Consider the following 27,173-nt stretch of genomic DNA (forward strand, 5'->3'; position numbering starts at 1 on the left):
GTGCAGCCCGGGGCGCGCTGGGGTCCTCGGGCCCGGCCAGCTCGGCCAGGCGCCGCGATGGAGGAGCCGCAGCGCGCCCGCTCGCACACCGTCAACACCACCACCAGCTCCTTCGCCGAGAACTTCTCCACCACCAGCAGCAGCTTCGCCTACGACCGCGAGTTCCTCCGCACGCTGCCGGGGCTCCTCATCGTGGCCGAGATCGTGAGTGCCCAGCGGGCCCGGGTCGGGGCAGGCAGAGGGACGCCCGGTGGCGCGCACCCGCCCAACGGGACCTGCTGAGATCTTCGGTCTGGCTTTGGGGAATCCTTTTTGTGCAGCCTTTAACTTCTTCGTAAAGTGCAAAACTCAGAGCCATCCTTTTCAACTTAGGGTCTCTTTGGGACAGAGGGTGGGGGCCCTCGGGAAGTCGGCTGGGGGCGAGCTCCAGCTTGGTGGTCTGTGCTGGGAGCGGGATGCTTGGTGGGCGTTGAGTTTGTGTTGAGTGTCAGGGATACCTGGTGCCTCCCTCACCTGATCTTCAGGGAGACGGCCTCTTCCCTGAAACCAAAGCTTTCCCAAGATCAGGAAGGAGGATTAAAGTGAACCAGAAGTAACTCACTGAATCAAATCTGAAGGACCCAACCTCTTTGAGAGCCACTGGGCCTCCGGGCTGGTGCTGTGCACATCCTGGTGCAGGCTGAGATCGTTCCCGGAAGCCGGCAGGGTGAGTGCACTCTGCTCTCCACGGAAAGGCTGGAGGCTGAGAATTGAAGCGATCTCTCAAGTCCCAGCCAGCCAGCCAGCTAGCCCTTCGTGGCTGAGAAGGGCCCCGAGCTCTGTTCCCAGCTGGCCGTGGTCATTGTTTATTGAGGTTTTACCGCGGGCTTGGGGTGTTGAGTTCTTCCTTGACTTACTACTCTCGGATAGTCCACACAACGACCCTCCCCTGTGAAGGTGGCTCAGACTAAACCCATTTTACATGTGAAGAAACTGAGGCCTAAACAGGGGAAAGCGCAGCTGTGGACTGGGAACAGAGTTACACCTTTTTCCTGGTTTTTGCTCCTAATTGCTAAGGAGCATCCCTTCCAGCTGTCTGACCCTCCTTCCTTCTGCTGTATTTCAGAGATCACCTTTTAAACATTTGTGAAATTGAAACCTAGGTTGTGTGAGAGCTGGAAAATGAGAGGGATCATAGTGTAGAAGTGAGTGAAGATGTGGACGGTCCCTTTGAGAAAGCAGCAGCAGAACCTGTGCACCTTAATAGCTTCCTTCTCCTGCAGAGGCTTGGGTCCCAGCTCAGAGCCCCTGGGATCAACCCCCCAGGTGATTCCAGTGCACAGAATGTTTGAAGAGTGTTGACTTAGTCTGTCTCCCAGCTGGTTCCTTAGCTGGTACTGATGACATTTGGAGACCCAGTAAAAAGTTGAAAGTATTGGAACTGCCTGGCTTTAAAGACTCAACAAATATTTGCTCTGTGAATGAAGGAATTGCTGACTCCTGCTTCAGCAGAGCAAACAGAAGCTAAGATGACAAAGATGGGACTTCTGTCCTCTCTGAAGTGGGTTTGGACTGGGAATGCAATAAAATGCCTTGTTTTTTTCTGATTTATGATGAGTATGCTCTCCATTCCACATGTTTTCTTAATAATATAAAAGTGAAGGAAGAAATGTAAATGGCCCACAGTCCCATTACTAAAAATAACCACTGTTAATCTCAGTGCTCTGGGATGCTGAGGCAGGAGGATCGAAAGATTAGGCCTAGCTTGGACGATTTACAGATACAGTGAGACCCTGTGTCATAAATAGATAAGTATACAAACAAATAGGGATATAGGTCAGTGCAAAGGTCCTAGGTTCAATCACCAGTTTCACAAAAAGAAAAAAATACCCCATGGAACAGACAGAACAAGTGCTCTGAAAATGAAATGACCACTGTTGATATACCTTTTAGAGTTCAGTGCGCTTTCTGAAACTGAAAAAACATGTAAGCAAAATCACCCTTATTACTGCTTGCTTTTTTTTTTTGTTTTCTGTATCAGGGATTAGACCCAGGTGTGTCCTGCCATGAGGTACATCTCTGGCCCTTTTTGTTTTGAGACTGGTTCTTGCTCAGTTGCACAAGTCAGTACTCTAACTTTCCATCCTCCTGCCTCAGCTTTCTCAGTCCTGGGATTACAGGTATGTGCTACCCTCCCACCCCTGCTGAAAAAGTTTTAATTTTTGACAGAGTTAAGTATGCACAAATTTTAAAGAGTCAAATATAAATTCCCCCTACTATGTTCATACCTAGAAGTACTCAGATTCAAATTTCTCAAAGCTCCAAGTAGCATGTTTAGTACAGTATTTCTGAGATTTTTCCCTGTCTGCTCCCTTTCCACCCTGAAAGGTGAAGCTTTTGTGCTCTTGGACTACCTTCTGTGATCCACAAACCCTTCCTGGCTCCCCTCATCGTCCTTAGGTGGTTTGAGATGGACAGCAGTTCGTGTTGGCCTCTGAACAGTGGAGCCGCAACCTACAACCACTTTTCCTCTCTGCACAATTTCTTGTTTTTCCTGGTGTTAGTATTTCTCTTTTTCCATTTAGTTCCCCAGATACTTAGTAGCTTATTTAACCCGAATTGCCTAACTCCTTTCCCAGGAAGTGCTCCATATTCTGATCATGGTGATCCTCAGGATGCTCCCCCTTGGCCCCTCGAGTCCGCTCCCCACTGCACAGCAGCTGCCATCACCTTGAAGGTTCTCTGTACTTCCATCCAGGGCTGGAGTGCCTGCTTCCCTTGTCCTCCCCTGGGGTGTGGGAGAGAGGGACGCAGCTTTCCTACTTTCCTAAGGAAGGATGAATGTGGAGTTCGAGATTTCTTTCAAAATGTCTGGATTCTACTGTTATACATAATTGTTCAGCTAGACAAAGAAGATTGGATTGGAAGTAGTTTTTCTTCAGTATTTCTCTATTGTCCTCTAGCTCTTCTGATTTAAAATATTTTATTCCTTCGCCATTAGAAGCCCATAGAATCTTCCTTCTCCTGAGATCTCAACTATCAGTGATGGGCCTTCGTGTGAGTGTTTTCCTCCTTAGGCAGGGGACCTGGTGTGCTCTGTCAGACAAGGAAAAACTCTTGTAAGTTTAAGGAGTTGATGCTCTCCCCCAGCCAGGGGCTGGGACTCAAACCCAGGTCTTCGTATATTCCTCTACCACTGAGATATAGCCCCCAGAGATTTTTTTAAATTTTGGTTTTACTTTTCCCATTTTTTCGTGCTTTTCTAAAAAAATGATTTTGTACTTTATCCCTATGTATATGTTTCCTTAGTGATTTGTGACTTCTTATTTGCACTATGTCCTGAACATTTTTGAGTCTCCAGTCTCTCACAGTATTACAACTTTCTTTCATAGGGAATTAATTATCATACTTGATTTTTTCAGTCTTCTATTTTTAAGATAAGTGTTTTTTACTAATATAATCAATGCTGTAGCAGTTTTCCTTCTTTGGCCATCTTTCCACATTCGTATAAAGCTTTTTTGAGGAACAGCTTCCTAAAGTAGAATTGTTGAGGCAAATGTAAGAATTTTATGGCATGATCTGAAGTTATCTTCCGTCAAAGTTCACCGGTTTAAATTGTCCTCAGTAGTGTTCACCTATTCAACTAAATGTACTTTTTCATAAATTAGAGAACTCAAAATTCAAAATTATAAGAATCACCTTAAGCGATATACTGTAGCATGTTTTGATTCTAAGATACTTTTTTGGTTCATGTTTTAACATCTGGATCAGGAAGCAGCTTATAACAGATGGTCTCCTGCATGTCATGCAGTGTTGTGCCATTGATTCTTATCTGCAAATGGAGAAGTATGTGTGTGTTTCAAATTATCATTGTCCTGTTCCTGAGACCACACTCTACCTGCCTCCAGAAGAATGCTGCTCTCAGCCCTGTAAAAATACTGAGACAAGGAATTACTAAGAACCCGTCTTATACTTGAACCTGAGGAAATGAGATAATAGAGAACAAGACACGTTTCCCCAGATCATTTGTCAAAATTGCCTGCCCTGGCCTCATTGTGGGATGAATGGCAATAATTACACCTATCTACTAAGACACGATTGCCAGTGTAATACTGTTTTGAAGCCAAACCATGGTGGTTCCCTTCCTTTTAAAGTTTTATTAGCAGACTTGAAGCAATCCAGGACCTGACCTGTGAATCATAGGATGCTGTGATCTCATAAGTACTATTACAAGTACTTGAAGAATAAAAGTGATTTGTAAGAAACCAAGTTAATTATGCCCTTCCTGTTATGGGTGACTTTAAAATGAATTATAGCATCTGTGTAATAATGTTAGGTCACCCTTTTTTTACTTACTGTCATGAGCAAACTGAGTTGGGGAAGATGAAATAAGGTTTACTGAGAGCTAGAATCTAAATTACTATCTTGTTGAGTTCCTTTAAAAATAGTGGACATAGTCTGAGCATGGTGGAACACACCTGTAATCCCAGCACTTGGGAGGCTGAAGCAGGAAGATTGCTGTGAGTTCGAGGCCAACCTGGGCTACAAAGTAAGTACAAGGCTGGCCTGAACTCCATAGCAAAACCCTATCTCAAAAAGACCAAAAAAAAAAAAAAAAAAAAAAAGTGTACATAGTTTCCTTCTCATAAAAGCAATACCTATTCTTTGTGGGAAAATGCAGGTAAGAAAAAAGAAGTTGAAACATAAATTCTTGCCCTCATAGTGGTTCCTTATAGACCCAGTACCAGGAGTAGGTAAAGTTTTTAAGACTTGGTTATTGTGATGCCTGGGTTTCTGCTGGTGTTTAGGGCCTTGGGGGCTAGGAATTCTTAATGTCCTGGAATGCTTGGCACAGCCTCCAAAACAGTTGCCAATAGCTGTGGTTCATTGTTCAGGAACTCGGTGCACCACTCTTTACCTTTTGGAATGAATTTATGCAGAATTTCTTAAGTGGTTATATTATTTATCTGTAATTTTGAGGACAACGTCTAGTCCTCTATAAACTGCTCTTCTGGTTCCTGCTGAGCCATCTGTGGTGGTGTCTTACACTTGCCCCGCTCTCTCCTGGAACACTGAGCTTCGAGGCTATCGGGCTCTCTTAGTCTGTGGTGGCTTCCTGCGTCCGTGGCACCATCAGACGCTGTGGAGTGAGAAGAGAGGGGGTTCTGGGTATCTGCTCCCCGGGATTCCTCCTTGCTTGGTCTTGGCAGGTTGGCAGTGGCTCTCCATGGAAGCAGGCTGTCTGGCAGCCCTGCCTATGCTATTTTCTCAAGCTCTGATAGCTGCTAACTCCCCCTGCTTGGTATTGCCAGGTACCACATATCGCTTGTGGTTCTCCTGCACCCTGCTTTACAAATAACACCTTTATTAAACTCTACTCAGATTACCCAACTAAATGTTCCTGGTTTCCTGCTGAGACTGACGTATCATCTTTCCTCATCAATGATTAATTTCTCATGACATTCTGAATGGCCACATAGTATTCCATAAAGTCCAGGCTCCTTCTGTTCAGTGTATATTTACTTCCTTCTTTTAACAACGCGTAACAAACATTCTTTAAGCTAAGTCTTTCTGGATGTCCTTTAATGTTTTCTAAAGATGAGTCCTTCGAATTGATAAAGAGGGAAATGGAGCTCTTTAAAGCCAACGATATTGGGCATACAATAAATTTCACCTTTTTTTTTTTTTTTTTTTGGTTTTTGGTTTTTGGTTTTTCTCTGGTACCAGGAACCGAACTCACGACCTTGCGCTTGCCAGGCAGGCGCTTTGCCGCTGAGCTAAATCCCCAGCCCCAAATTTCACCATTTTTAAGATAGAGTTCTATCAATTTGGCTTTATTGAGATACAATTTGCATATAAGTTGACCCTTTTAAAGATCTACAATTGAAGGGATTTTAGGATATTCAGAGTTATACGGATGTCACCACTGTCTAATTTTAGAACTTTACTTTAAAAAGAACCTGTTGGGAGTTATTCGCCATTCCTCCTTTCCTTAGCCTGCGGTAACCTTTAATCCAATTTACATCTTGGGTATTTGCCTGTTTTGAGCATTTCCCCTAAATGGAATTCTACACTATGTGGTGCTTTCTATCTGGCTTCTGTCACTTGGCATTATATTTTTAAGAATTATCCATGCTGCATGTATGACTAGTTTATTCCTTTTATTGTCAAATAATACTCTATTGTATTGATACATACATTATTTTGTTTCTCCATTCTTCAACTGATGGGTATTTGAGGTTTTGCCATATTTTGACTATTATAAATAATACCATGTACAAACTTTCATGTGACTGTAAGTTTTCTTTGGGTTTCTTGGACATTTAGTCAGGGTGGAATTAACTGAGTCATATGGTAACTCCTCGTATTTTGAGGCACTGCTAGTTGGTTTCCAAAAATGGCTGTGACACTTTACAACCCCACCAGCAATATGAGGGTTCTTATTCCTCCACATCTTCAATGAAACTCACTTTCTTCTTTGATTATGGCCACTCTAGTGGTATGAAGTGATATCTTATTGTGGTTTTGTTTTACATTTCTCTCATGTCTGATGAGGCTGAGCAATCTTCATGTGTCTATTAATCATTTGTATGTTTTCTTTGGAGAAATGTCAGTTCAAATTCTTTGCCAATTTAAAAATCAGGTTTGTATTTTTTATTGTTGAGTTGTTAGAGTCCTTTATATATTCTGGTACAAATTTCTCACCAGATTTATGATTTGGAGCACCAAACGTTTGAAAAAGAGCAAATTTCATTTCTGTGATCATTAAAGTCAAACATTTAAAATATACTTATTAGCCATTTATTTCTTCTTTTAGTAACTGGGTTTTTTTTTTTTTTTTTTGGTTTTTCTCTGGTGCCGGGAACCGAACTCACGACCTTGCACTTGCCAGGCAGGTGCTTTGCCGCTGAGCTAAATCCCCAGCCCCTAGTAACTGGGTTTTTTTCTATGTAAATAATGAGACTTTTTTGTTTGTTTAAAGGTACTATATTTTTTATTTTATTTTTTATTTTAAAGAGAAAAGAACATTTTAAAAGCTGGTTGGGGTGGTACACATCTGTAATTCCAGCACTCTGCTGAGCTGATGCAGGAAGACCACAAGTTTGAGCCTACCCAGCCTGGGGAACTTAGCAAGACCTTAATTCAAAATTAAGAAAAAATAAATAAAAAGGACTGAGGATGTAATGCTATAGCCTAGTAACACACACACACACACACACACACACACACACACACACACACAGGAGAGAAAGCTTCATTGAAAATTAGCCCTTAGGAGAGAAATTAGATTTGAACAGTGTGTTTAAATAAGGATATTTGCTTTCTAACTTCTTATCTTTTTATGGTTTAAGTTTTTATAATGAGGTTATATTTTTGTGTGAATGTATTTAAAGAAGCTTAAGGTGAAAAGTGTTCATTGTAAAAATAAATTTCAGATCTTTTACATAGAGTCTGCATTAGCCTGTCTCCTTCGCTCCCTCCCTCCCTCCCCCAGCTGCCCAGTGTAACTAAGCTTTGCATTTCTCTGTATGTGCATGCATATGTATGCAGCATAAGACACAGACGTCTATAAGTAAGCACATTACATATTCTACAACCTTTTCATTCAAAGTCTCGATCTTTTCCACAGTCCTTTTTGGTTGATTTCTACATTTCTTGTGTGTTATGGTTATTAATTTTCTCATCTGTCATTTGTCATTAATATCATTCATGTCATTTTTCCTCAAAAATGGATTCCAAGCTTTCTTTAGACATGTAGGTCTTCCCTTCCTCAATCGGGCTTCCCCATCACCCACATTCTGCATATATTTGAAGAAAATGTAGGAGAATTCTCTGTTATGCATATTTAATTTCTTAAATAATAAGACATTCTTTTTGTTTGTAGAGACAGACTCTTACTTTTTCCCCAGGTAGACATCTATGTGTCTCACTGCTAATCATCTTGTATTCATGCCCGTTATGCGTCTCTATTTTGACCCTCTTCTATTGAGTCAATTTCAGACTTTTTAAATTATTGTTTTATCATGCATGCAAATATTTGTGAGGGCAAGCCATACACAGTTTTTTCTTTTTTATCCTCATGCACTTATAGTAACATAGATGGCTTTTAGAGTCAGTTTAAAGCCCATTAAAACTTCGACTAAAAGTTCCGTGAGTTTAGAAATTAGAAGTTGTCTTTATGGTATTGAATTTTACCATCTAGGACTATTTTACCTCTGCATTTATCCAAGTCATTTTAGTCTCTTAAAGTTCTTAGTGTTTTCCAAATGAGGAAAGGCACTCCTTACTTGATTTAAATATTCTCTCTCTTTTTTCTTTTTGGTTAGTAGGGTTTATCAGAAATGAATTGAATTCATCAATTTTTGATTGCTCATGATTTATAGAAAAGCTGTTAATTTTCTGATTTTGATCTTGTGCATAGCTACCTTCTTTGACATAATTTTTATTACTTTTTATTTTATAAGTAAACAAAAGATTATGTATGAATAAGGTGGTTTTCATTTCCTTTATATACTTTTCTAATTTTCATTATTGCATAAGTTATGACTTCCAGGATAATGGTGAGTAATTAGGATGATAAGAGTATCCTTGATTGGTTCATAACTTTAATTGAATGTTTCCAGAGTTACAATAATAGTGAAGTTTTGACTGCAGGGTCTGATAAATATTCTTTATTGAGTTAAAGAAGGGAAGTTTTAACTGTGTATCCATATCAATAACAGCTTGGGAAGTATGAATGGAAATAAAGATAAGCGTTAGGATTGGGGGGGGTCTTACTGAAGTGATTTTATGGGTATTTGTTTCCTTTGGTTTGCTAGTAGAGTAGATTTTATTAGGAAATTTCATGTTAATCATTTTCATAGTCTTGGGATAATCAGTAGTTTTTTGTTTTGTTTTGTTTGTTTCTTTGAGACAGGGCCTCACTATGCAGTTCAGGCTGCCCTTGAACTCATCTTGTAGCCGAGGTTGGCCTCGAACTCAGAGTGATCCTCTTGCCTCAGCCTCCTGAGTGCTGGGATTACAGGTGTGTGCCACCATGCCCGGCATAATCAGTGTTTAATTATTCATACACCACCTAGCATTTGTGTCAGTGACAGACTAAATGTACAATGGTGTCCCATAAGGTTACATTGCCTAGAGACAGATATTTTATCTTAGTTTGTTTTAGTACACACTCTTGTGTTTGCACAATGAATTTGCCTAATGACACTTGTCTCAGAATGTATACCCATCATTAAACAGTATGTGACTATGATGTATTCTTTAATTTTTTAATTTTTTATTTTTTGATGTATTCTTTTAATAGATGCTTAGATTAAAATTTTCTCCACACTTGGATTTGATTTTTAAATGTATATTTGGGAGGCCAGAGCTGGTGTCACACACCCGTAATCCCAGCACTCAGGAAGCTGAGTTAGGAGTATCAATATGAGTTTGAGACCACGCTGCACTACAAAGTGAGTTCAATGCCGGCCTGAACTACACAATGAGACTCTGTCTCAAAAAACAAACAAACAAACAAAAAACATATCTGGGGGATATTTTGTGTCCGTTCATATGTAAGACCAAACTTTTAGTTTCCTTTCTTTTATCATTTTGTCCGTTTTCAGTATTGCCATAACCAACTTTTTTGGGTAGCATTTCTGTTGTTTCCCCTTAATTTTTTAACTGAGGTGCAATTTGCATGACAGGTTTAAAATGATCAGTTGAGTGGCATGTAGTCCACTTACAGTGTTGTGCATGTCTGTCTAGCCTCAAAATATTTCATCATCTCTGAAATGAGACACTTCTTGTGTTTTCACTTTTTGTCACTTGTTATTAGAACATCTGCTGTGTCCATCATATAGCTAGATTTTACTCCTCTACTCACTGTGAAAATATATTTTAAGTTTAGAAATTTAATGTATTTATATTTATTGTAATAGCTTGCTTTGAATTCTGAGTTTTCCTTATTTCTTCCTGTAGTGATTGAGTTATAAATTCTATTTGTATTTTGTTGAGAATTACTAAAATTTTTACAATGTATTTAAAACTATTTTTAACTTCCCAGAAAATTAATCAAGATATGTAACTATAATTGTGTTCAAAGAACAGCACTTCCCGCTTTACCTATTCCTATTTAGCCAATACCAAGTGTCTCCCAGAAGTCCTTCCCTGCTCCTGACTGCTGTTGCTCTTTCTACTTTTCAACACCACGAGGCAGATTTTATGTTTTTATTTTTTATTTTGTGGTCATTTCAATGGGCTTTGGGGCAGATAAAGATTTCTGCACATAAGTCTTGTCAGCTACAGAGAAGTTCTTCACAAATAGATAGGTTTAATGTATATAAAGAACATTGTATATAAAGAATATTGACCTTTCTGTGCTGAAATATTTTTCTACCTTGTCACCCCTTAATTTTATTGATAGCAGTTTTATTCATGAAATTAAAGGTTAGGGGTCAGGGATTTAGGTCAGTGGTGCAGCACCTGCCTAGCAAGCATGAGGTCCTGAATTCAGTTCTTGGTACCAAAAAAAAAAAAAAGTTAGCTTCAAATCTATCAGTTATTTTTCCTTTCACATTTGGTGACATACTTTGAAAGCACTATCTCACTAAGAAACCTATTTACAATTAATTATGAGGTCTTATTTATATATTTTTCTGTGGTATGTAAAAATACTTGCTGTGGCTTGAACGTGCCCTCCAAAGCATGTGTGTTGGAATCTTAACTTTCAGTGAAATAGTGTGGAGAGGCAATCAGGCCCCGAGGGCTCTGCTCTCAGGAATGGGTTAATGCTGTCATCGTGGGAGTGGATGCCTGACAAAAAGATGAGCTCTGACCCTGGCATTCTTTTGCTTAAGAGAGTGTGTGCTCTTACCCTTCGGTCTTCCACGTGGGGCAACTCTGCAAGAAGGCCTTTGCCACATCTCGACCCCTTGACCTTAGTTCTAAGCCTCCAGGACAATAAAAAAATCAATGTCTATTTTGTATAAATTGTCTCAAGTATTCTGTTATAGAAGCATAAATTGGACTAGGACAATATTCAACTTTAATACTGAAGCTTACTTTATCAGATGGTGTAAAGTTGGCCCTAACTTTGTTTTCAAATATTGACTGACTTATCCGCACATTTCCTGTTACTAGATCCATTCTTCACTTACTGATCTGGATTTCTTGTTCTCCTCCCTTTCCTCTTTTCCCACCTCTCCCCCTCCTCCTTTTCCTCTTCCTCCTGCTCCTGCTTCTCCCTCATCTTTTTCTTTCCAGTGACTTAGTTCTTGGATCTACTTGGATTGAACTGTACACTCTCGCCTATTCCACTCTTTGTTCCTGTGTTCTAATACCTGTAGCTTTAGAGTACATTGTGAAGTGTATATGGTACATTGTGAAGTGTATATGGTACATTGTGAAGTGTATATGGTAATCTGCATATGGTATATGCAGCTATGATTTTTAAAAGTTTCTTCCCTGTTTTCACGTTTATTCTTCAAGTTGACCTTTAGAGTTTAAGTCATTTACTACTCTGTCCCCTGTCCTTTAACAAATTGTATTAGATTTTTATAAAATACATAGACTAATTTTAGGAAAAGGGATCCATACCACTCTCATTTCTAGGAGGGAAACTTCTCAACTGTTCTCCTGTCTCAGTCTTAATTATGATTCTTAAATTCTTCAAGGTCTCTTCCAGTCTAAAACACTGTGAGCTTTACAGTGTAAGTTAACAATGAGATCTTGCTTATTCTGTTCCTAAAATGTGTTGAATATTTACTGTATGGCAGAGTCTGTGTCTAGCACTTAGCATATAGTGGTAAATGGCACATCTCTATTTTTATTTAAACAAATGACCAATAATAGGATGGATGTAGGACATGAGAAGAAAAATGTGCTTAGGAAGATGTGGAATTATAGTAGGAAAAAGCCTCAAATTCGAGCTGAAATTAAGAGGTATTTATTCCTTATAGGCCTTTTGGTCCCTTATTCACTTCACAGAGTTAAATCTGAAACTTAACAGATACAGACTATAATTTGTTTCATTTTTTACTAAGTAAGCTTTGCAGGAAGCTAGCAGTACTTTTTCTTAGGTGAGCATTTACCACTTGAAGATGTGCACACTTATCACTCATTTATAATACACCTGGTAGTGGAGGATCCGCCTTTATTTCATGTTCTTTTCCTGGTTGAGCCATGCTTTGAAGAAACGTTTCCCATATCAGACATGAATGAGCCAGTCCTACCTTTGTGAAGTGTGAAGTGAAATAAATCCCGTCTGGCTGTTTGTCCGTCTCCCACCCGCAGCCATGAGCTTGGTGGTGATTAGCTCAGTAGCATCTCCTTTCCACAGGAAAGTAGGACAACCATTGTCTTGGTCAGGATTCAGTTGCAGATGACAGAATCCATGCTTGCCAGTGAATGCAGCAAGGGATTTACTGTGCATCATTGGGTGACTTCCAAAAGTTTTGGTAGGGATGGAGGAGCAGACTCTAAGTTCAGCTTCCAGAAACACCTCCTAGAATCATCCATAGGTCTGACCCATAGTAAGAAGGAAGCCAAGGAAGTGGAATCTGCTCTCATAACTGTGGGTTTCTGCCCCTTGACATCTCCACTGTCACACACGGTACCGCATTGTACAAGCCCTCTGACTTTCCTCTCAATGCTTAGAAGCCAGGAATGGAGCCCTGGGATTTCAGTGATAGCCACCACAGAAAGACCAGATACCTCTCTGGCTGGGTCTGCCAGTGGGAACACAGAAGCAGCCAAAGAATGTGATGTTGTGTTTTGCCTTCTAGGTCTTGGATGAGTGTATCTGTCAAAACCACATCATCGGGGCTGGGGATTTAGCTCAGCGGCAAAAGCGCCTGCTTGGCAAGCGCAAGGTCGTGAGTTCGGTTCCCGGTACCGGAGAAAAACCAAAAAAAAAAAAAAAATAAACAACAAAAACCACATCATCATGTGCTAGAGCTGAGCTTCTTTCTAGCCTCTAACAGGAAGGCAGGCAGGCGTATTGCAAGTGGACTAGAAGGCAATAGAGCAGAATAGAGCTGCACTTTTTCTGTATCCACTTGCACTGGATTCTGCCCAGTCACTGTATTGAAGGTGATTCTACTTGTGACCGGCTGTGCTTCTAAAACACCCCAACAACTTGCCTTTTTTCACTTAAGATGCTTTTGATTTCTTACTGTGTGCCTTTCTACAGTCGATGAGGTATTTCTGAACTCCCATCTGTGATAATGAGAAAGGTAATGATGACTTGACATGTTAGCAGAAGATCAAGTGCGCTAAAATGCACGTAAGCCCTTTCCCAGAGGTAAGTATTAGTTTATTTCCCAGGTTAATGTAGGTTTTCTTTCCTCAGTGCATCTAGATTTGCAGATTAATCCTACTTGAACCAGGGCTGCATTTGGAATGAGCAGCCTTGTCTCGGCTTCTAGTGAAAAACATGAGCATAGAAATTATCCTCTCTGATACATAGTAGACCTAAGATTGAATCAAACTTTTAAAGCTTAAAAGCTACAAGAACCACAAAGACCTGCTTTGCTTATTTTAACTTTTAACACGATGAGTTCATTTAGACTTTGTAATAGATGAGAAGAATGATTTAGCCACAACAGTGAGTTTTGCGGCTTTGTGGGTACAGTAGAGAAATCTCATCAGTTTATGCTCCTGAGGCTTTATTCAAAGAAAACCTAAAAAAAAAATTGTGGTCCATTTTCTGGAAGTCTTAGTTTAACGACCTGTGTTAGAAACTATGTTTCTTATTTCACCTTGGCTTACCTTCATGCATCCCAAAATGTAATTAAAGAGGTGCCACTTTCTGGGGGAAAAAGAATTCAGAGGACAAAGACATCTTTATAGTTTATTTATAACCTCCCTTGTTTTTAGAAAGGGCTTGTTGCAGGACAGAAATCCTTACACTGAGCCCTTTCTATCCATCATTGATTGAAAGGCATTAAAGATTACTTTTAGAACAGAAAAGGTCAGTTGCAGGCACTAAACACTGAGCGGGCTTGAAGGGGCTTCCTTGAGTAAGATACTCAGGAGACGGTGCTCTGTTGGCTGGAACTGCGCACAGCAGTAAGAGGAAGCATACTGAGGACTCGTCACCTAATCTCGCCTCCGCTTTAGGTTTATGTAAGAGAGGGAAAAGTCTGTGCTCTGAGGCTATAGACTTCTGTTTCACACACCCACAGTCTCCTTAGAGATGGAGATGTTTGAGGATGTCTATATTAGCTGTCTGGAATATCTGCTAGCTTGTATGAGGAAATTATGCCTAAGGTTGCTTTAGCTGTGACATGAATTGAGTGGTTTTTTTCCTTTTCATTCACATTTCTTTTTTTTTTTTTTTTTTTGTCTTGTTGAGACAGGGTTTTGTGATGCAGTTCAGGCTGGCTTTGAACTCACTTTGTAGCCCAGGCTGGCCTCAGACTCACAGAGATCCTCCTACCTCATCCTCCCAAGTGCTGGGATTACAGGTGTGCAGCACCACACCTGGCTTCATTCACATTTCAGATCATGAGCTAATGTCCATAATTTCTGGGAGGCGAATGTTGATTGTTTTTTTTTGTTTTTAACTTTTTATGTGATTAAGTTGGCTTAATGAAAGGCGGAAGACCAGAGCTCAGTGAACGAAGTACTGGTTAATGCCAGGCTGGCTTAGCTGCTAGCCTGTGGAAACAGAGTTGACACATGCCTCCTAACATACTTTGAAGCTGGGCCATTACGGTGCAGTTGCTCACTTGCATACCTGAGGAGTGGGGCAGTGTCTTCTGCAGACTTCTCCTATACTCCCAGAGCTAAGATGGCTTTTTTTTCTTTTTTTGCCTTTTTGAGACAGGGTCTCGCTATGCAGTTCAGGCTGACCTTGAGCTCATTTTGTAGTACAGGTTGGTCTCGAACTCACAAAGATCCTGCTGCCTCAGCCTCCCGAGTGCTGAGATTGCAGGCGTGTGCCACTACTCCTGGCAAGATGGCTTTTTTTTTAACCAAAACTTTTTCTGAGTGAAACATTATAAAGTACCAAAACCATATATTACTTAAAGAATAACAAAACTAGTAACTGTGTGCCAGCTTAGTCTGTGTGTACTGTTATAACAGAATACATGAGACTTGAAATCTGCCTAGAACAGATACTTACTTCTCACAGTTCTGGAGCCTGGGAGTCCAAGGTCGGGGTGGCAGCAGGTGCACTGTCTGCTGAGGGTCCTGTCCCTGCTTCCACCAAAGCTGTGTCCTCCAAAAGGCCGTGTCCTCACATGGCAGAGGGCAGAAGATCAAAAAGGACCAACTCCCGTTTATCAAACCTTTTTATGACATCGTCAATCCATGACTGGAAACATGGCACAAAAGCCCCACTTCCTGAGAATGTTGCATTGGGAATTCAGTTTCCTACACATTTTGGGTGCGTGTTCAGGCTGTAACATCAACCACAGAGCTTAAGAAACAGAACATTGTCATACCTTAGAGGTCCCCTGAGGACCCTGATCTTCTTCCTAGAAGTAACCCCTATCCTGTTGTTGTTTTCTTTTCTTTTTAGTGTATATATCATTATCATAGATGAGCATTTCAATCAATGATGGATAGAAAGGCCTCAATGTAAGGATTTCTGTCCTGCAACAAGCCCTTTCTAAATACATGGGAGACTGAGGCAGGAGGTTACAAGCTCAAGGCCAGCCTGGAAGTTTAACAAGATCCTCTCTCAAAATAAAAAAGGGCAGAGGATGTAGTTTAGTGGTAGAGTATCCCCTGGTTTTGATCCCCAGAATGCTCAAACTCACAGAGATTCTCCTGCCTCAGCCTCCCGAGTGCTGGGATTACAGGTGTGCAGCACCACGCCTGGCTTCATTCACATTTCAGATCATGAGCTAATGTCTATAATTTCTGGAGGAGAATGTTGGTTGGTTTGTTTTTTAACTTTTTTGTGATTAAGTTGGCTTAATGAAAGGAGGAAGACCAGAGCTCAGTGAACGCAGTAAGCATCAACTCATCTTGAATTTCACGGAATGTAAAATCACGTGTATTTTCTTCTCTGACTTACTGCTTATGAGTGTTTTCTACCTTAATGCATATAGCTGTTGTTCGTTAACTTTTTTTTTCGTTTGGCGATACTGGGGATTGAATCCAGAACCTCCACACTATATCCCCAGTCCATTAAAAAAATTTTTTATTTTGATGTACTATATGCTTAGTGAAATAAATCAGACACTTAAATATCACATGATATCTCTTAACTCCAAAGAATAAATAATTTAAAGAGCAAAATAAGACATAGACATTAGGAAATGGAGGTAGATCTTTTGCAAATAGGAAGGAAATCTAGTCTAGTGATGGGGGAGGTGCTAAGATTTTTTTTTTTGAGACAGCACCTTGCTAAGTTGCTGTCTCAGGCTGGGCTCAAACTTGTGATCTTCCTGCCTCAGCCTCGCAAGAGTGCTGGGATTACAGGTGAGTGCCCCTACACCCAGCTATTCATTAACTTTTAAAGTTGTGTAATATTATGTTTTATGAATATGTTAATTTGCCCCATCTATGTTCATAAGCCATGATTAATATTTCCTTTTTCTCTACTTACTAGGAAGTTATTCTGTCCTTTTTTAGTGGTTGTTTCCCTATCTTAACATGCATACTTAGTCAATTTACAGGTTAAATTAATCAGTATTTTTACCCTGCTTCTAAAAAAAAGAAAAAAAAAACAAACCTCAGAACTCTCAGATGACATTCCTTACAGTGTATAGTACTTTCTAATTGTTTGATTCCATCCTCCTATCCTGAACTAGGCATTATGATTTTTTATACGGTCAGCAATGCAGCTGCACCACAAACCACATAGTTGCCCATTGTCTTTGTTCATTGTTCCATCTCTCGCATTTCAGACCTCCCATCTGTTTTTGTTTTTCTGAAATTTTTTTCTTCCTCATTCCCGAGCAATAATGATACAGGTTATAGAATTTGAAGTCGACAGCTCTTTTTGTCAAAGGTATCGTTCTTCTGTTACTCGTTTCCATGGTTGTTATCAAAATTGGCAGTCAGATTATAAATTATCATTTCTTTCTAATTTAGCTGCTTTCGCTTTTAAATATCTCTTTGTATACAGCAGCCTCATTATGATATGTCTAGCTTGGTTTATTTTTGTTTTTGTTTGTTTTGTTTGGGATTATTATTATTATTATTATTATTATTTGCTTATTTTTGGGTTTGATCCTTCTGTTGGAAAAGTCATGGACATTATCTGTTGATATATTGGAAAAACTGTTTTCCCGTTTTGCCTAAACTCCTTCTGGAGTTCCTTATTCATTAGATCCTTAGACTCTATCTCCCATATTTTTTAATTGATAATTTTCAACTCTGGGTTGCAAGGTACATTAATCTTCTACATTAATAATTATTTCTTTAGCTATTTAGTTAGTCCATTGAATTTTTAATTAACATTTCTAGAAATTTTGTAACCTTTTCTGATCTACTGTCTTCATAGCCTGCATAGAACCAGACCCAACCCAAATGAGAGACAGCATGGCCATAAGGTCAAAGGGCGTCCCCCTCCCCTTACTCATTGCCAAGATTTAGATGCCTGATCCCTCTGGACAGTGAGCGGGTTTCTTGTCCATCCTCGCCTTGAAGGAATGGCCTTTTATGATCCCAGCTTGACATGAGGGGTTGTTCAGTTTTTCACCTTGCTGTGTCCTTGGCTTTGTCTTCCACCATCCAGCACCCGGATGGAAGTTTGGTAAAGGATTTAAATAGCTGGTTCTCCAAAAAAGAAATATAAATGGCCCATAAACACGTGAAAAGATGCTTAATATCATTAATGTTTAAGGAAATGCAAACTAAAACCACAATGAAATACCACTTTTTACTCACTAGGGTGGCTGCAATTAAAAAGACAGATAATGAGTTCTGGCAAGCGTGTGGAAAAATTGGAGCTCTCATCTGTTACTGTTGGAGTTGTAAAATGGTACAGATGCTGGAAAAACAACTTCAACTTCTTCCAAAGGAAAAACAGTTGCCATATGAGCCAGCAATTCCATTCTATGCATATACCCAAGAGAATTTAGTGAAACATATTTACGCACGAAAACTGTATGTGGATGTTCATAGCAGCATTATTCATAATAACCAAAATGTAGAAACAATGCAAATATCCATTACCTGATGAATGAATAAGTAAAATGTGTTATATCCGTACAATGGAATATTATTTGGCTATAAAAAGAAATAGAGTACTAGTACTGTTTGGTCTTTTCTGCACTCTCACCTCCTTAGCCTTTGCTGTTGCTGGTCTCTAATATCCACAGAAAACCCATTTGCCCTGAGAGATGGGGGTCAGGGCCCTTGGACAATGCACCCCTACTTCCCACTTTTTCTTCTTTCCCTCTTCTTTCATCTTCTCATCCTTCCCTTTCATATTACATCTGCTCCATACCCTCCCTGTACTCTGCGGGGACACACTCTCCGGCTCCTACCTCCAGACTTCTATATCTTACTCCTGGGGAGTGTGGCACAGAACAGAGGCTCCTTGCCACACCTGGACCCAGCCCCTCAAAGGCAAGGGCTGGCATAACTACAGCATGATTGTTGTCATTCTGTTTGTTGTGCTGCTTGTGCAACAGGAATGCCATGGCATCTCTGTCATCTTCCCGTTGGCTTGAGAGAAAGGCTTAGATGGAGCCACTGCCTGTTGGCAGCTGGAGTATTTGCCTGTGGCTGTCCGTGAACCTTTGCAGAAATGTGTTACCTGGGTGCTGGGGAAGAAAAGGGGACTTAGCTGCAATTGTGTCAGGCAGATCTTTATTTTTTAGAGAGGCGGAGTATATTACCCTCTGTGGAGACCACATAGGCTATTTTCTTATAACCCCTCTCATCAGCAGTTCCCATGACATGAGCATTGGACATTGTGCCTTCTGTGGCTTTCTTTACACAGCCTCCCACTCCTCTTTCAAGAAGCTGTTTAGCTGGGTGAACTTGTTTGGTGAGGCTCCCAGAAGTTCCATGTGAAACCTAGCCTTTTACACCTGTTGCTTTTTGCCCAGATGGGTGACATTCCCATGGTACTATTATCCAGGCCTTTCTCTGGAGATATTTTTTAGTCTTTAAGAAAGGAAGAAACGGGAAGAAAGAAACAGTGTCCATCCTGGCACAGGCCACAGGTGTGCAGGAAGGCCCCACATGGGCACTGGGAGCTACAGGCAGGTCAGCTCCATGGCTGCTGGTGCTGCTGAACTGAGAGCCTTGATTATTGCCTTCTCTAGGGAATGGAGCTGCCCTGGCGACTGTTTTTGAGTGTGACAAGAGTTGGTAGGACCCATCTTAGGTGGCCGAAACTTATAGGACTCTGTCTTGTCACTGTTAGCACCCTAAATTGCGTTATTTTTCATATGAAAAGTCTGTTTCAGGGAAGCCTGTGGAATAGAAGTGATGCTGTCACCAGCCCACTACAGGCCTTTTTACCACTGAAAAATCAGAGTTAGTTGCCAATGTAGAAGTCAGTTATAAGAAAATGTAGATTTCCATGTTCTCTTGGATAATTGGATACATGTACAACTCTGAGCCCACAATCCTACAGTCTCTCAGGGCAATAATTCTTTAGAGCCAAGAAGTAGTGCCCTCTGCATGGAGGGGAGTTGGCTGTGATGTTTGTTCGTGTGTTGTAACAAAGACTGGGTAAGTGGCGTAAACGAGAGAAACCTGCTTCTCTCATTTGACAAAGTGCTTGTTGCCCAGGTCTGTGCCAGAGACAGTGCCTACCTCTGTCTTATTTTGTCTCTACTGTGAGTCCCTTCTTCTGGTCTCAGATGCTGCTTCATTTCCCACTGTCCTATGTGCTCCAACCCACTAGGGAGGGGAAGTAGAGGGTGCATCATTTTAAGACCCAGTCTGGAAATTGCATGCATCATTTCTTCTCATATCCTGTTGGTCAGAACATGGCCGCTTTTGGCTGCAAAGGAAGCTGAGGAATTGTGATCTTCATCTGTGTGGCCATGAAAATTGCTAAAACCTTCTTACTAAAGTGAGAAGATGAACATGGATGGTACAGACAACTTGTGGTACCTCAGTTCACAACCTTGATTCTTTCCATGATTCTGGCCACAAATAGAGTTGGAGGAGAATCAGATCAAATTCAGTGGTTAGGTTAGGTGTTGACCATATGGGGAAATGTGGTTCAATTCTCATCTAACTCGGTGTGGGACCTGAATAGTGGAGGGAGCTGAATCTGTGAACGGAGCCACCACTGTCCCCATGTCTGAGACCAAAAGTCATTGCCTTTTGCTGCGGCATTCCTGATGAGTTTCACTCATTTCTGTTACCTGCTTGGTCCCTGGAGATCCTTGACTTTCCATTCTTGTCTATGCCCATATAATCTCTTTCAGTGATTTTACACCTGCTATTACTCCTGTTTCAAATTCCCTTCCTCCCCTTTCAGACCCAGAAAACTCTTTTCCAGGATAACTCAGCCCTCTGCTTCCCCTCCCAAACTAAGTGTTCTCTCTTTTGTTTACTTTTAGTTTACTTCCATTTCTATATTGACACAGCACTTGGTAAATAAACTAGTGACCAGTAGCATTTACTAAGTGCTTGTTCAAAGAAAGACATTTGCTGGAAGTTTTATGAACATTATTTTTAATATACACTGTGAAATAGTGCATTAATCACGGTCTTTTCAATTATAGATGATGGAAATTTGGCCAAAGTAGCCTAAACAACACCAAAAAGGGAGCTAATGTGTCTGAGAAGTTGAGGGCTCCAGTGGCAGCAGGACTCAGCCTCTCTGTGTCTCTAGGCTGAGCTTTTGTCCATGTAGACAGCACTTTCAGGCGTTCTCTGCATGATGACAAAAGTGCCACCCTTACAGTGACTGTTTCCAGATGAAAAGTACATGAGTTTATTTCTGTATAGTGTTGACTAAGTACTTGAGGAGGTCCCTGATTGACCTGGCCTGAGTCACATGGCCATTCGTAGTCTGGTCAGTGCAGTCAAGGACAAAGTACTTTGGCCACACTTGGGACACCTTACTTACGTTACACTGAGGGGAAGGAAGGTCTGCAAGGAGGGATCAAACAGGCAAAAACATGTGCTTGTTGCATTTGGAAATACCTTTGTCCCATTTTAAAGATAAGCTAGCTGGAGCAGAAAGAGGGTTGTGATAAAATTAGATGATAATCAGGAAGTAGAGAATTCGGATTCAAGCAAGGGCTTTCTGACTCCAAATGATTCTGAATTCACTGCACTTGGCTTTCTGGAGCACATTCTCCTGGAATCTTATTTCTACAAGGGAATGACTCTGAGGTTTGGTGCTGTTTTGTGTGGCAGTCAAGGTGGAGACTTCCTACAGCTCTGTCACAGCAGGATGTTGTGTATGGGTTTGGCTATAAGTTCTGTTTTCCCTGGAACACCTCCAGGGGTTATACCTGAGCATGTTTCCCTTAACTTGTTTCACAATAATGAAAGTGGGACGAGTCGGGCAGCTGCATTCTTCATTTCTCTTGGAACATGTTGGTTAACTTCACATGTGCATTCTCATTTTGCCCACAAGGGAGTAAAAACTGGTTCTTGGGTGGGAAGACAATGAAAAAAATCTTGCTCTTTTTATATGTATAAAGTACACATGTAACTGTAGTACATAAGTAGATATGCAGTTTATCTGTGATATTAATGTTTCTTTGGCGGACTATGGTGCAATGGACGCCATTTGAAAATAACGACAGATTTCCGCTCCCAGTCTTACTGCCTCCAGTTGCTACCTCATTTCCCTACTCTCCTTTACAGCAAAACTTACTGAAAGAGTTGCCTTTACTTCCTGATTCCTCTCATCTCATTCACTCTTGAACTTGTTCCAATCAGTCTCATCACTGCTCCACCCAGCAGCTCTCACTGAGGTCACCCAGGCGTCTGCTTTGTCAAACCCATTCGTAAACTTCAGGCCCTCATCTTCCTGAGCCTCCAGACCGCACTGGCACGGTGGACCGCTCCCTCTTTGTTCACATATTTTCTTTTCTTGGCTTCAGGGTCACTGTCCTCAATTTGCTATCTCTTCTGTGTGTGTGCATCTCACTTACTTTCCTGGTACCTTCTCCTCTCCCCAGCTCTAAATACAGGAGGGCCAAGGCTCAGACCTTCTTTCCTGCAGTGATCCAGAATCACTGTAAAATCACTATTATAAAATCATGGTTATGTATTAAACTTCCTATGCCTGTGATTTCCAGTTCTTCCACACAGCTCATGCCTGTCCTTTGAATCTCAGAGTCACTGTCTTTTCTCCCATGTCTCATGGGCAATTCAAGACTACCAATTTTGGAGAATTATTGATACAGTTAACAAAATCCAGACTGTCTACAGGAAAAATGATCCAGTTTTTCAAAAAAATTCTAAGCAGAAAAAAGGGAAGGAATTACAGAGGAAAACCCTGTGGATTAAAAGAGACAAGAGGTAGATGTAGGCTTTATTTGGATATTGATTCCACAAGTAAATGGTAGAATAATATGAGAGATCAGAAATTTTAAAATATTGACTAGGTATTTCATACTAAGTAATATTATTTTAACTGTGATGATGGTTGTTTGGTTATATTAGGGAAATTTTTGAGAAAACCTAATGACATCACTTCTTACTGCCTGAAATTTTACCACCCTCAGCCAAACTAACATCCTCTCACCTTATTTTTTGTAATTTCATTTTAACTGTTCTTCCTCCTTCTACCTGGCCTGTTCCCAACTCTGGAGTTGGCATTCATTGGGGAAAAGCCATTTGGGTGTTTTGTTTTGTGTTTTTTCAGGCTGAGCCACAATGTGCTGAGCTGTTGCTGAGCGGCTTGTATTCTTTTTTTTTTTTTGGTTTTTCTCCGGTACCGGGAACCAAACTCACGACCTTGCGCTTGCCAGGCAGGCGCTTTTGCCGCTGAGCTAGCGGCTTGTATTCTTGTCTCTGGTTCTCTGGGGACCCATAGTAGGCATCTGACTGAGGACGCTGCCTTGTAGACAAGGCCAAACTGGGCATGTGTGAAGTAGCTAACGAGTGGTTTTCCCTGCTGCACTGTACTGAGGTGCCATCATGTGGAGCATTTACATTTCAGGCTGGGCAGTTGGTTGTCAGTGGGTTGGTCCCCCATGGAAGAATGTATGTCTTCTCTGGCTCTCAGGTCTTATCTTCACACCCAACACATCTTTAGCTTGTTTCACTTACACACACACACACACACACACACACACACACACACACACACTTTGAAAAGTGAATTGTCAAGGAGGATCTGACAGGAATAAGGAAGAATGAGTGGCGGTCCATACAGAGTCAAATATGCTATAGGTCTGTGGTCGGAAAGCAATGCTTAGATTGAAATATATTTGCTATCTTTCTTGAAACTCCATTTTTAAGTATTTATTGCTCACTCTTTTCAAAAAAGGACTTGAAGTGTTGTAACATTATGAGTGTGCATGAAGTTAAACACAATGTATATTCTTTGATTTAATAAGATAGAAATGAAAGAAATCATGCCTAAGGGAGCAGGGGAAGCAGGTGAGTGGGCTGAGGGTCTGTCAGGTGAGGCCTGGGAGGGAGAATAATCCATGGTGGGTGCTCTCTCCAGTCATGGCAGAGGGACACAGTGGTGGGTGGAGGGCAGCAGGGGGCATGCTTGCACCCTCACCCTGGCCTCATGTCTTACCAGCTTTTGCACTGTCATTTCTGATTTTTTTCACTTTAGTTGTTGTATTGTGCTTTTTATTGAAAAATCCAAGCAGCTGGTTATGTAACATCATATTAAAAATGGACAGTGGGCTTTTAGTAGATATTCAAGACGACTCTTGTCCTCCACCACTGCCTGTGATCATAGCTCACAGAGAGTGTGAACTATGTTCATCTTCGCACTACTACCTGGAAGCAAAATTATTTCACTGAATAAATTAATGGTGACACAGATCTCCTTACTAGAAAGGAAGAAGCGTGTCAATTATTTGAAGGAAAGGGTTTTTGTTTTTGTTTTTGTTTTTTCCCTGGCTCTACTTTGGGAGATCTTTTGTATATACAGTTAGGTCAGGAAAGTCTAGAGGTGTCCTATACTTTGTTTTCAAGAAAACCTGGGAGAAATGCAAACACAGGATTGATTGCAGCCAGTCCTTGTAAGGAGGGAAGTTGAACCTGACACCGGATGCCACTTTGATGGGGGAGTGTCAGGGGCCCCAGCTGCTGCCAGCCGTGTGCCAGCCTGCTCATCATCTGACTGGGCCCAAACAAATGCAGGTCCTGGAGGGAGGGTGGAGAGCAGACCCTAAATGTGACTGCTTTGAGGGCAGCTGGTTTGAGATTATGTAACATCATAGTAAAATGCAAGCTGTTTGCATGGAATTGTACATATGGACATACCACACCAAAAATAATAAGTATATGCAAAAATGAGTGGAATCCTCATAAGCTCTCTAGACTAGTTAAGTATATTATACCCATATCAATTTCCTGGTTTTAATAAAGTATTATGGTTATGTAAGATGCTTCTATTGGGAGGACCTGGGTGATGGGTGTATAAGATCTCTCTGCACTATTTTTGCAACTTCTTAGAAGGAGTCCATAATTTATTCAAAATGTGAATTTTTTTCTGTTGTTGTTCTAAAGCAGAGCTTTGGCAACAGAGCAGAATTCAATTCCATGCTTTCCCTGCTGAGTGGTGACTTTGTTCTCTTAACATTTATGATGATTAACTACATACAGTCATGTGTTGCTTAATGACAGGGCTACCTTCTGACAAATGCATTGTTAGGTAATTTCATGGTGGTGTGAACATTCTAGAGTTGTGTAAGTGTGCACTTACACAAGCCCAGATTGTGCAGCTGACACACCTAGGCTGTGTGGTATTTATGATATAGCCTGTGCCGCTAGTGTTATGATGGATAAAGCTATGAGATTAAGTTAAGCACAAGAAGAGATGAGGCAGTCGAGATGAGGTAAACACAAGATGTTTGAATCAGCTGCCAGCATAACACAGCATACTGTTTTACAGTAGTTTTTTTAACAGAAGGAATATGGCGTAAAATAATGATAAAAAGCATAGTGCATACAGAAACTAGAAACAAAGGAATTTATTATCATTAACAAGTATTATGTACAGTACAAAACTATAGATGCTATACTTTGAGGTGACTGGCAGCACAGTGAGTTTATTTAGATGAGCATCACCCCAGACCCACGGGTAAGGCATTGCACTTGAACATCATGACAGCTATGATGTCACCTCTCCACTGCAGTGTAGTCTTAGGGGGCCACTGTCACATTCACAATTCTTTGTTAACGAATGCCATTTTGCCCTCCCTGCATGACTGTATTTGGACGTTGCTTTACTCCACCAGAGCAATAGAAACTCCTTCAAAGCTGAAGCTGTGTCTCATTCACTGCTAAATTTCCAACTTCTAGTATGGTGACTGGTACCCGTTTGTGAAAGGAGGAGTAATTGTGGGCACAGGTGACGTAACCCCTCTGAACCTGTCCTGCCCTTGCTGCAGTGAGGACAATATCATTTCCTCAAGGCACAGGAGCAGTAAATATGCGAGGCAGGTAATGTTCAGCTAGAAAGCAAGTGCTCAACTGCAGGAGTAGGGAGACTTTCCCTGTAGAGGGCTGGATGGCGATTCTTCAGGCTGTGTAGGCCACACAGTCTCTGTTGCAACTGTTCACCTCTGCCACAGTAGCAGGAGGGCAACTATATGTAATATATGAACAAGTGAGTGTGGCTCATTTAATTATGAGACCAAATATTAAAATTTTTAAATCTTTAAAATTAAAAATTAGGGCCAGGCTTGGTGGCACACTCCTATAATCCCAGCACTCGGGAGGCTGAGGCAGGAGGATCGTCATGAGTTTGAGGCCAGCCTAGGCTAGTGAGTTCAATGTGAGCCTGAACTACATACTGAGACCCTGTCTCAAAAAAAATACCATAAAATTAAAAATGAAACTTTACTTGCAAATACAAAAATTCAGATTTCATATAGTTTTCATGTCACAATATATTCATTTGTCTTTCTACCACTTAAGTGTATAAAGACCACCCTTAGCTTGTGAGCTGTACAAGAAATAGGCAGTGGGCTGGGTTTGACCCTTGGGCCACTGTTGGCTTAATGTATTAGGCAGTGCCATCCTGTTGGCCCAGTCACACTCAACAGCTGGGAAAACAGGTACAGTATGGCAGCCCCCCTCACCCACAGGTTCCCTGTCTGTGATAAGCACACTACAATAAGATGTTTTGAGAGGACAGACCATATTCACATAACTTCGGTTATAACATATTGTTATGATTGTTCTATTATTATTTTATTAATCTATTACTATTCCTAATTCATAAATTAAGTGTAGCCATAGGTATATATAGTAGAAAACCATAATAGATTTGGTACTGTCCATGCTTTCAAATGTCCATTGGGAGTTTTGGACCATATCCCTTGTAGGTAGAGTGACCACTGTACTTTGGTGGCAGTTCCAGTATCCCCCACAAAGTGGGTCTGCACACTGGGTTTCTCTTTGAACTGAGACGAGACTGCCCCTGAAGCTTAAGTAAAGCCAGCCTGGATTTTTCTCAGGAAACTTTGTAGGATTGGCATCTTCCCCACATACAGCTGTGGCAGAAATGCTCTCAGTTCTGGGCACCCTCCTCTAGTATTCTCCAGGTAAACTTGTTTAGGGGAGAGGCCAGGTCGATTTAGGCGGAAACCCTGCCTGTTCGGCTTCTCCAGCTCTGTACTTGGGCAGGATCCTCAGGTCCTCTGAAACTCGGTTTCCTCCACCTTATTAAAATTGAAATGGTAATACACATTTGAGTTGCGTTTGTGGCTGTGTCACTGCTTTTGTTTTGAGCTAGCTAATATCTGTTATATTCCTTTTTCTGCCTAAAGTCATTGTATGGACATGGTGCATTGGGAGATCACCATGAGGACTAAAAGGCAGCAATATATTAAGGTGCCTGGCACTTGACCACCATTTCCATTGGTCACCTTCTATAATGTTTACATCTAGATGAAGAGAGATTGTCTTCGTTCCTTCAGACCAATACAGCCTCTTGGTTTGTACCGCATGGGTTTGTTGTTTGTTTCTGTCTTTGTCAGAATTAGTGTGACCCAAAGGTCATACCAAGGTTTTACTTAAAACCTCCAGTTGTTTTCTTCCTAAACAGATTGGAGATCAACATGATAGTACCCTTTGTTATGGTTTGTCTGTGTGTCACCCCAAAGCCTCATGTGGCCATG

General features: G+C 41.0%; 1 protein-coding gene across 1 annotated transcript in view; it reads left to right on the forward strand.

The window, feature by feature from the left end:
• Positions 1–27,173, forward strand: part of Cmtm8 (CKLF-like MARVEL transmembrane domain containing 8) — a gene marked incomplete at its 5' end in the record, with an annotated part of 89,632 nt that continues 62,459 nt past the window's right edge. Inside the window, 1 exon segment of the mRNA XM_005387526.2 lies at positions 1–204. Coding sequence (XP_005387583.1) covers positions 58–204 — 147 coding nt within the window.

The sequence above is a fragment of the Chinchilla lanigera genome, unplaced genomic scaffold (assembly GCF_000276665.1).
Source record: "Chinchilla lanigera isolate Chin_1 unplaced genomic scaffold, ChiLan1.0 scaffold00029, whole genome shotgun sequence".
In the NCBI taxonomy this organism is placed as follows: domain Eukaryota; kingdom Metazoa; phylum Chordata; class Mammalia; order Rodentia; family Chinchillidae; genus Chinchilla; species Chinchilla lanigera.